The sequence below is a fragment of the Branchiostoma floridae genome, chromosome 10 (genome assembly GCF_000003815.2).
Source record: "Branchiostoma floridae strain S238N-H82 chromosome 10, Bfl_VNyyK, whole genome shotgun sequence".
In the NCBI taxonomy this organism is placed as follows: Eukaryota; Metazoa; Chordata; class Leptocardii; order Amphioxiformes; family Branchiostomatidae; genus Branchiostoma; species Branchiostoma floridae.
Window position 1 is genome coordinate 21,110,121 of NC_049988.1, and position 10,940 is coordinate 21,121,060.

General features: G+C 40.4%; 1 protein-coding gene across 1 annotated transcript; it reads right to left on the bottom strand.

Moving 5' to 3' along the window:
• Nucleotides 1-13: 13 nt before the first annotated feature.
• On the bottom strand, nucleotides 14-8,030 carry LOC118424792 (transmembrane protein 106B-like; the record flags this gene model as incomplete). Its single annotated transcript, XM_035833569.1, is given in 6 exon segments — nucleotides 14-64; nucleotides 331-386; nucleotides 831-971; nucleotides 2,040-2,199; nucleotides 3,465-3,528; nucleotides 7,726-8,030. Coding segments are annotated over 6 exon segments (680 nt in total), but the record flags the coding sequence as incomplete, so codon positions are not given.
• Nucleotides 8,031-10,940: the final 2,910 nt, after the last annotated feature.

Below are 10,940 nucleotides of genomic sequence, written 5' to 3' on the forward strand. Positions count from 1 at the left end.
TCAGACTTACTGCAGCTGCAGGAAAAGGTGGTGCACCCAGTCTATAGGGTTGGAGCACAGTTCCCTGTAAAACATAACAAACTCATTCTCAGCGTCGCTGACGAAAAACAATGGATCTTGTTTGAAATGTCTGACCCTTTCCAAAATCATATCCAGTTGCTTGTGTATTTTCTTTTGGGCGTATCTCTACAAATCTGGCTAGTTATTGTACACTATGTGTGCACACAGACCCCAGTGCTGGAAACTTGTCACAGCCTTATTTGTGAGATTTGTGCAGCACTAGCTTTACAGCGAAATAGCATGAAACCAGCTACAAGTCATCATACTTACGCCACGTAGCCGAGATCCTTTGAATCATCGAACGTCGTGTTTACGGAAACTTTCACCTGCAGGTGGATAAAACAGAGAGAACGACTTAACATCAGCAAAATCTTGATTCTCTAAAGTTTTGTATGGTGATAGTTGACCTTTATTGTGTGTGTACTTTATATTGTATTAGGAAAGCAGGTATTGAGGGAGAGATGAAGCAATACCACCAGAAACATGACAGAGACATCATTTAAAAAGCTGCAATAATCACAGATTCAAAGCCACCAAAGTCAGAAACTATCCGTCCCTTATTGGATTAACCGTGGTAACAATAACAGTATCAGTAACAGATGCTTAGGGGTGGAGTCCATCTCCATTTCTGTAGCCCTTGGGCCACACATTTTTGCAAGCCACTACAGCAGGGGGCTGGTCCGCTTGTAGTGATGTGTGTGTTCAACTTCCATACTCTTTGGCACCACAAACCACTGGACTAGTCAAGGTACCTAAAGCGAGAGCCCCACCTGCTTGTGTGCGCGGATTGGGACCATGTCGGTGGCCGTGGTGAGAGATTTGCCGACGACCGTCTCATGGTACAAAACCTGGAGACTCATGCTGCCCATGGTCACAGGGAAGAAATTCCAGTTGGTCACGTTTACTTCACTCTGTGGGGAAAACAGCACATTTTCAGTACAGTAACAGCACAATAATAGTACGATAGGATCATAACAGCACAGGTATAGCACGGATACAGACTCATGCTTCCTATGGTCACCGGGAAGAAGTTCCAGTTGGTCACGTTTACCTCACTCTGTGGGGAGGACAGGACATTTTCAGTACAGTAACAGCACAATAATAGTTTAATAACAGTATAATAACAGTATAACAGCACAGGTATAGCACGGATACAGACTCATGCTTCCTATGGTCACCGGGAAGAAGTTCCAGTTGGTCACGTTTACCTCACTCTGTTGGGAGGACAGCACATTTTCAGTACAGTAACAGCACAATAATAGTTTAATAACAGTATAACAGCACAGTAATAGCACAGATACAGACTCATGCTGCCCATGGTCACAGGGAAGAAATTCCAGTTCGTCACGTTAACCTCACTCTGTGGTGAGGACGACATATTTTAGTACAGTAACAGCACAATAATAGTTTAATAACAGTATGATAACATTATAACAGGATAATAACAGCATGGTTACAGACTCATGATCCCCATTGTCACAGGGAAGAAATTCCAGTTTGTCACGTTTGCCTTAGTCACATATATGTACCTCTATTTCAGTACAGTAACAGCACAGCAATGATACAAAAACCCTATGATAGGACCATCACAGCACAGTAATTAATCACTAATATAGACTTGTGCTGTCCATTGTCATACACAAGAAATTTGGGATCGTCATCTTTACCGGTTTCTGTGAAAAACAGCATCATGATAGCGTCACACAATATGACCGTAACCCAAACAAAAACAACACGCAAATAACACCCGGACAGTTCATAAGCATCTCCAAAACAGCACTATTAGAGTTGCTATCAATTTTTCTTCTATGTACTGGTAGACATCTAAAATTTGGAGGTACGTTCTCTACCTTTAATAAACAGTCACTGCAAGAAGAAAAATTGATAGTAGATAAACTGTAAACATACGTGACTGATAAACCTCACCAACGATGTTAGCACTATTACAGCAAAGAAGAAAAACGACCTTGACGACTGACCTCCATATAAATCCAGACGGTGCCCTGAGTTTTGTTGACGTGGACGTCGATTTTTTTGATGTGGTTATTCGACACCTGAACCTCCCGCGGCATCAGGAAAAATATCAGCAGGCCGCAGGCAAGTAACGTTATAAACACCGCGATAAACACGTAAAGTTTCCTGTAAACAACAAACAAAAATATCACATAAAGCTTCTGTAAACAACAAACAAAAATATCACATAGAGCTTCTGTAAACAACAAACAAAAATATCAGCAATTTGCGAGGGAACTTTGAGGGACAAAACATGATTATAACGTTTCCTGACACAACAAACAATAGACATCTACAAAATATCATTACAAAGAAAGAAACAAACATGTACAGTACAGCTAGTCCCTATACAATCCCAAAATGCAGCTAAACAGTGATAGAATTCAAAACTACAAAAAGTAAAAACAACCAGCCAATTTTGTGGTAACTATGGCAACAAACATATTTCAGAAGGGTGAAGGTGAGGGTTGGCTGTTATGAGGTCATCGACCTTCTTTAGCAACATGTCTTAGCAACAGGGTTCAACGACCTGGGCTGGGGAAACATGTTTTGCAGCTTGTATACCACAGGAACTGCACAACAAGGCCAGGGCCACAGGAGAGTGCAAGTGTAAGGCCAATCCAAGGAGGTTATCCTCCTTGGCCAATCCAAGTCATTTACTTGGTTCTTGGATGATGTTAAGGCCACATCAATCTAATTTCTTGGTTCACAGATTCGCTCGCTCCTATTTTTTTGAAAAAAAAAATTTTTTTAAAAATTACCACTCAGCAAGTTTTCACCATTAGTGAAACCATTCATCAACTTTCTGGTGTAGCAAATTGGCCTTTATATTATAAGCTCCTTAAAGTGTGGATACAGCTACTGTGCAGTAATAGTGTTTTTGTACTTTTTTCAACCTGAAAACTTTTTATTCTTTATGTTTTGGATTAGCCATTACCTTTACCCCAACCATTTTACCATTTTTATTTTGCCCTCTTGCTCCATATTTTTTAGAAAAAATCCGTGAAACAAGAAATTAAATTGGTGTGGCCTAAGTAAAGATCAACACAGGAACAGAAGGCTGGGAGGAAAATATGAATCTGACTGTATTCACTACCTGAAACTATGTGTACCAAGGTACTGACTTTCCCTTTGACTCTGTTTTCATTCTGATCAATTTAGCAAAATCTTTCTACATCCGAGATCCAACAAGCTGAATTGAGGTGGCCCTAGATCACCGATATAACAGCCTCCGAAATATCACAACTCAATGTCTTGGATTATTTGTCTTGGGAAGGAGGAATCCCTTCTAATCTTTGTGCAGTCTTTTGACTCTTTATAATGTCGTCTCGTGAGACGTCTTGTGAGACGTCTTGTGAGAAGACAAAATCATTGTAGATAAATAAACTCACGTTCTTCTGGGCTTGAGTCTGTTGTCTGAATAAGGAATCAGCGCCACCAACTTGTCTTCCTGACCTGGGGAAGCAGGGAGACAACAAGATTGACAGCTGTCAATCAAAGTGCATCACAGTTTGGACATGAACTTGACCCAGTAGGGGGCCTGGATGCCATTTTGCATAGAGTGTAATAAGCTGCTTTCATCCTGCACATCATGGAGGGTCTGCATGGGGGGTCCCGACAACGATTTACGCTGAATTTAGAAGAACCCCCTACGTATTACGCTAAATCAAGGAAGGCAATTATGCTAAATTTGGTCGCCTCACTACGAATTACGGAGACAAGATGGTTTTCTCTACGAATTACGGAGACAAGATGGTTTTCTCTACGAATTACGGAGACAAGATGGTTTTCTCTACGAATTACGGAGACAAGATGGTTTTCTCTACGAATTACGGAAAATAAAAAAGGCGTCCTACAGACCCTCATCTGTCATCATGGCCTGACTGCTGTGGGTATGTGAATGTAGCATAACGGGGAGCCAACTTGATTTCTTGCTGAACTCTAGCATAAAACTTTGCCAGTGACCCCACCACTAACACCACTAGCCTCCAAGCAGATCCTACGGTAGCATGAGATAGTTTCAAAAGCTCACAGAGGAGTGAAGCTGGCCTAGGAGTGTATGTGGCTTACTGGTAGGGAGGCCCACACCCTAATTTTATCACAATTACCATTTTTGTAAGGCTGGAATTTTTATTTTTGACATCTATTTGTCATTTTGTATGGATTTCCTGGTAGTAGTACTGTACAAAGTAAGGTTAGGCCTAGGAAAAAAAATGTTGTGTTTCCTGTTTCAGTCCTGAAAAAATTAGGGTCGGTAGGTAGGTGATATCTTTTTTTTTTGTAATTTTTTTTAGGCTAGCCAAAAATCTAGTGATACATATTACAATACAGTTGAACAAAAGAAACTGAAATGCATGAGGACATTTGTCTTTCGATGTCAAACTTTGATTTTGTGCACAATAGATAGGACAAGCAGACTGTTTTTACTTCAATAGGAAGCAGTTGAATAAAAATTCTAACTGGAAGCTATGTGACTCTACTGCCCACCCAAAAAAAAAGGCTAGGGTCGGCAGGTTTTTCTAGGGTAGGTAGGGAAACAGGAAACACAACATTTTTTTTCCTAGGCCTTAGTAAGTCCTGAAAATTTCACTCTTCTACGATATGGAGAAGGTAAAAAATTTGGTCCTCGAACATGCTTCCGAGAGCAATTTTGCCCCATAAAAAATACTGGTAGCCAAACATACTTTACTCCTCTGGCAGGGGCAGCTTTTAAGACTATCTTATGCTACCGTAGGATCTGCTTGAAGACAAACCACGGCGACATTCTTTATCAGAGTTATACTGGGCTTTCCTGCTGTTAGATCATTGCAATAAACAATCAGCATTTCCATATACATGTTGTACATACATAATGTATAAGGTTTCTCCCATGTGTAAATAATGACATTGGGCTGATCACACAGACAAATTAACACTGAACATAAATATCATCACCCCTGCAAACACTAATCTCCAAGCAGATCCACGGTGGCGTAATATAGTATTAGTATCAAACCGTTAGACTCCCTTTGGCCGTCTATATTTCTTTGCCAGCTTTGATACTATCTTATGGCACCGTAGGATCTGCTTGGAGATTAGCAAACACTAGCACACTGGTCAGGCCCGGGAACGTTTGGATTGTGAATTAACGAGTAGCAAGGGCGATTAGATCAGGGGATGTAATTAACCTGTGGCATTGTTAATTGAAGTTTTAAGATGTGGATAAGAGATGAGAGCTTTATTTTTGTTTTCGCAGTTTAGTACATAAAACTGAAATTCTAAACCAAATAAATTTGTATTCCACTGACTTCTTACTTCAACCAAGGAGTCCAAACAATACAAGGAGCTCTAGATCAACAACAAAACGACAACACTGGGATGTGAAGTTTTGGTCATTAAGTGAGACAACAAAAGAATATTTCCTGATTATATCAAGGTTCTCATCTTCTGTGACCCAGATTGACCTGGTGATTAACTCTGAAGTGTGAAGATTTGGAATAAAAGGCTGTATGAGGTGTGAAAATGTCATGTCTGGGTTATCTATAGACAATAGATAAGGTGTCTTTACCAACACATGACATAAAAAATGCAACTCCCAGCAAAGGAGGCCATACCTCGTGGTGTAATATAGAATAAACATGTGAGGTGGGATTCTACTGTAAACTGAATGTGCCAGGTTAAAAACTCAATTTAAATTCACTCACATCCTGTTCAGATGCTCTAATACATACTCTGAATATATATCTCTGTTATTTATTTATTTATTTATTTATTGGTTTGGCTGCACCGAACACACAGCCAGGGCTGCCCAACTACCCTATGGCTATTACAAAGGGCTAGCCCTGCTGACAAACACATAAACAATACATATTAAAAAAGAACATTTATATGTACATGGTGTAGGACAACTTACATTTATATACTTTGTCTGACCCTTGCCTCTTCCCTCATGACCTCAATGAAAAGTGGCCTGCAGGCCAACTTGAGCTTTCATGAATAACAAACAAAACACATAACACTCAGAGGTGTGAAGACTTGGTCATGTTGATGTATGAGGTGTGAAAATGCTAATTCGTCCTTTTCAGCTTAGTAGTCTTATCAATACGTGAGATCAAGGGGGTAATCTAGGACCATTCAATGTATTTACATAGAAGTCAGGGCAGGCCAATTTAGGTCACAATTGGTTCTTCAGTTGCAGGTTCAAAATCGAAAGTTTTCCTGATCGCAGTCTTCCCAAATAGAGTTGTGCAGCACTTGTTTTTTTCCTGTGCAGAAGTTAGATAAGTTATCTGACTAACAACAGAAGCTCTAATCTCTCTTACTTAGTAGTCAGGCTCATCTGCAGACAAGTTTGATCCTACACGAGATGCCATCAGAGTTTACATATGCATTAAACAGCTGCCATCCCTGGCCATGTCTCATTCTAGTGCTAATTTCTGGGTGTGATTATGATAAACACAGATCGTGACAGATGGGTATTCAACTTCAAGAAAGGGGAAGCTGGGTTTATCTGGGTTAATCTTGGGGAAAAAAACATGTTCTTGTTTTGGGTAGATAGATGCAGTGTTCTTCATTGTTCTCTATTCTTACTCCCTTTTCCCAACTGAATGAATTGAAGAAAGTCAACCTGTTTTCCTACAGGCCTTGTATTGTAACGTTACCAAGCAGAGGTTAGACTCTGGCTGGTTTTTAATGTTTTTTGCAGTAGCAAGGCATAAAGAAAACAGTAACGTTACGAGTACAAAAGAGAAAGCCTGAAAAAAAATCCTACAAAGCTTTAAAACAACAGCCAGAGCCTATTATAACCCTTGTTGTTGTTGTTGTTGTTGTCCCCGTTTAAACGTCTATTATTTCGCTAGACATGGCCTCTTGGTGCTGAGTAACACATGGTTCGCTTTTGAGTCAAGAGACTCTCTTCCTTGTGCTTGAGAGTTGCTGGAGAAGTTTCTAGGAGAGTACGTCAAAACGGTGTGTACTCTCGTTACCCTCTGCTTGGAGAGTATACTGCCCCAGACATTGGGACACAGATGGTGTTTGGGAACATGTCATTGTTTAGAACGTAACTAGGTTAAGTCAACTCTGACTCCGCACATTCGCCTACACGTGAGGGGAGGACTCAGACTCTACAGGAAAACACAACGTAAAAAATGCATGAAAATTTGCTCATACTTTGATAATAACAAGAACTGAAACATAATTTGTCTAAAAATCTACCGCGACTAGCCCATGACGCAACCATAGTGGGGAGGGGGGCGGTGGCATTTCTGGTACACCTCAACAATAGCATTTACCAAGCTTGACAGTTTGACTTCATACTAAACTACACAACAACAACAGCTATAGCTCAGAATGATACCTGTTTGCCAGATTTCAAGCGACATGACCATGCATTCCTCTCTAATGTCAAGATTTTGTACCCTCCAAGCAGAGGTTAGGCTGCGGTTTGTATACTTTTGACGTCTTCTTGTGCGTTTTTGTCGGGCTCTCTATTTTGTTGGTAACTAGCAATGACGTTATGTCAAGTAGCCGGGAAAAAGAAAACCTGACAAAGGAGAAAACCTGATAAAAACGCCCCCAAAAGCCGCCCAAAACAAGCCTACGCCGACCGTCTGCCATGTCGTCTGCGGTAGTGTGGGAGGGGGGCGCGCTCAGGTGTGATAGAACCATCCTTACCTTTGGGTATTTTCCCGGAACCGTTACAGGTAGGACACCTGACGTGTCTCGAGCCGATCAAGTCTTCAAACCAGGAGTCAGACGCGGCGGCGGCCATGACCTCCCCGTCCGTAGGCTCCCCATGCTCGCCCGACAAACCGTTCACACTCATGGTTCCGTAACTCTTCTTACGGGGACCGCGGAAATCTACACTGGCCTTCCGCGTCATGGTGCTGGTGTGTGGGGTGTAACCTGAGCTGTGGTCAGCGGTAATGTGATACCTGCACACGGCTGGACTGGGACTGACCACACGGACCGGCTCGGTGGGGAGTTTGTTTACTTTGCCGTCTTGTTTGATATTTGGTGAATAATTAATGTTTTCTCACATAAATATAGAAGTTGTTGATGAAGTTCAAGTTTGAATGTTTCATTTATTTGTGAAAATAACAAACATTTTCTTTACCTTTATCAAGCCAGGGTCTTTGTATCAATTTCAATCCATAAAGCAATTAATGAGGTTGTTGATTTAGATTATGTTTTGATTATAGAAAGTAACTGGAAGAGTTGTCTTATGATGTTGTGTGTATTTTTCGTTGTCCTCCAGATTGTGTATGAAACATTTTCAAGTCTAAACGCACAAAAGTAACGATGTGCACAAATAAACATTTCTTTGGGAAATCAGAATAAAGTTGAACACCCATCCTTCCACCCCTCGGCACAAATGGACTCCCCCAGGTCAATGACCCCGGTGACCCAGTTTGACCGGGTGATCAGCATGTGATCGTGAGACAGATCACGTGATGAGACGTTAGTTTCTCCGAGTAGATGTTAAGAGGGAGATCGTTACGTTTTCTTTAATACAGATGCAAATTTTAATAAAAATACAGCGCTCGGAAAATAGTCCCGCTTTTAAACTTTTGCTTTGTTCTAACAAACACGATTATGACATGTAAAAATAAGTAAAGCGAAATGTCCCATTTTAGCCTTGTACACGATTTGAGCTTTCCTTTGTTTTGTGTTCAATTTTTCCTCATCCACAAAAAAACGCCTAAAACGTGTAGCCTCCATAGCAGGCTCTCTGGGCCTTTCGTTGTGTGTGTGTGTGATCATACTAACGGGAGGGGTCCAAAGTCCGGTAGGGGTCCAAAGTCCGGTAGGATTTTAAAATCATTTTTGCGGAGATATGCATAAGTGTCTGCACATAATAAGTGCAACTTGTTATGGACTAAACCTTGTTGTAAATAACTGAAAAGTCAGAGTATGTGTCCAAGTTGGTAATACCCAACAGATAACGATTGAAAAAAGTGTGGCAATTAAAATTATTGCCATGGCGACGGTTTTATTGTTTATAAATATCAAGGATTGTTGCTATTAATGGGTTTTAATAGTCGTATTCCATTCGCCTGGCGATTAATGTTTAGAGAGCATTGCTGTCAAAAGGGGTTCTCTTGTGAGTGAAGGGTGAACTAATAATGTAAATGCTACTCATCAATTTTACAAATCAGACCCTCATTTACATAAATCATATCAGTTGATCATCTTCTCTAGCTAAATAATAATATGCTAGAAATATCAAAGTCTTAGCAAAGAAAGCTATTGTAGTCTTTTCTGATAATTTATGTAAATGAGACCCTAATTTACTTGATGTATGTCTAATAACGTTCAAATATCGTAGTTGCCAAATGTTGCAAGAATGAAATTATCATCATCAATCACTTTGATATTATAACAATTTCTCAATGATTATGCAAATTAGATAACAATTTGTATTATTTTATGTCTATCTATATTTCTCTATTTTTGAATTACATATGCTATATGTTTGACTGAGTGCCCTATTACGCGGCTATGAATTGATAACTGATGTAGAGTCATACGCGCACGTACGGTCATGGTCCGGATGCGGCGCACCACTTAGAGCAAGTCACACATGTTGAACTAGAGTTCCACGACCCCATACCTTCGTCATTAATTATGCAAATAAGGCTCTCATTTCCATAATTTATATAGCTTGATCATCTCCTTCACCAAACAGACGTGCGCAATATATGTTAAGAAAGAAGGATTTTGTCGCTTTTTCTGATAATTTATGCAAATAAGGACCTCATTTGCATAATTAATGTTCACCTGTACATAACTTCTAAATGCTACAAGTATGACATTCCCGCCATTTACCACAATGCCATGAAAGCATTTTCTCATTAATTATGCAAATTAGGTCTTTATTTTGCATAATATATATCTATCAATATTCTCTTTTTAAGTTACAAAGGTCACATGTTGCAATGGTCCTATAATTGAACTGAGCATGTTTAGACGATTTTCCAATTAATTATGCAAATTATCTTTATGCATAATTGATATGGAATTATATGAAGCATCACGTAACCTATCCACATACTAAAAATCATAACAATCCGTCAACCCCTTCTTGAGTTATTCCCTTTCAAAGTCTGACACTAAACCTGTCCTGCAGTTCCAAAACAAGCCGCTAGGGGGCCCAAAGCTATACCACTTACTCACGGCATCAAGAGCTGTCTACCACTTAAAATTCATAGCCGCAGCATGTCCAGAACTCGAGATATCAAACCAGGAAGTTCCGCTGCAGTACCGTTTAACAGGCCGCTAGGGGACCCAAAATCTAATCGTTTCGAGGTCTCAACAAGACCTACCCACATACTGAATATCAATACAATCCACCCAGGCGTTCTCGAGCTATGGTGGTCTTCTACAAACACACACACATACAAACGCTACCCAAAATATAACGTTCTTTAATGGCGAAGTTAACTATCACATCGCTATCTCACAACCCCACATGTTATACATCGTTTAAGCTCAAACAATGCTTGTTTCAAACATTAGTTTGCATTTTTGAAACAAAGATATCAAGGGTGAAGAAGGCCACCAAACTTTCCAAACTCCAAACGAACGAACCCGGAAGTGATTTCCACGACTCACGGGTCATTTTCCGAGGAACATATTTCAACAATCCTTTATCCCCTGTTTCAAATGTTTACATTTCCATGACCACCATACTACATACTACATTTCTGGTACGTTTGAAGTCCTAGGCTTTTCTCAATTTTGCACGGCGATCAATCGAAAATCGCCTCGCGAGAATACACTGCTGTGCACACCGCCACACGTATAGTGCCCTGCGACTGGAAAGCATACCCGTGGAGGTAATGGTTCAGTCCGGCATGATGCGCGGCATGATGCGCGGAAAAAAAATT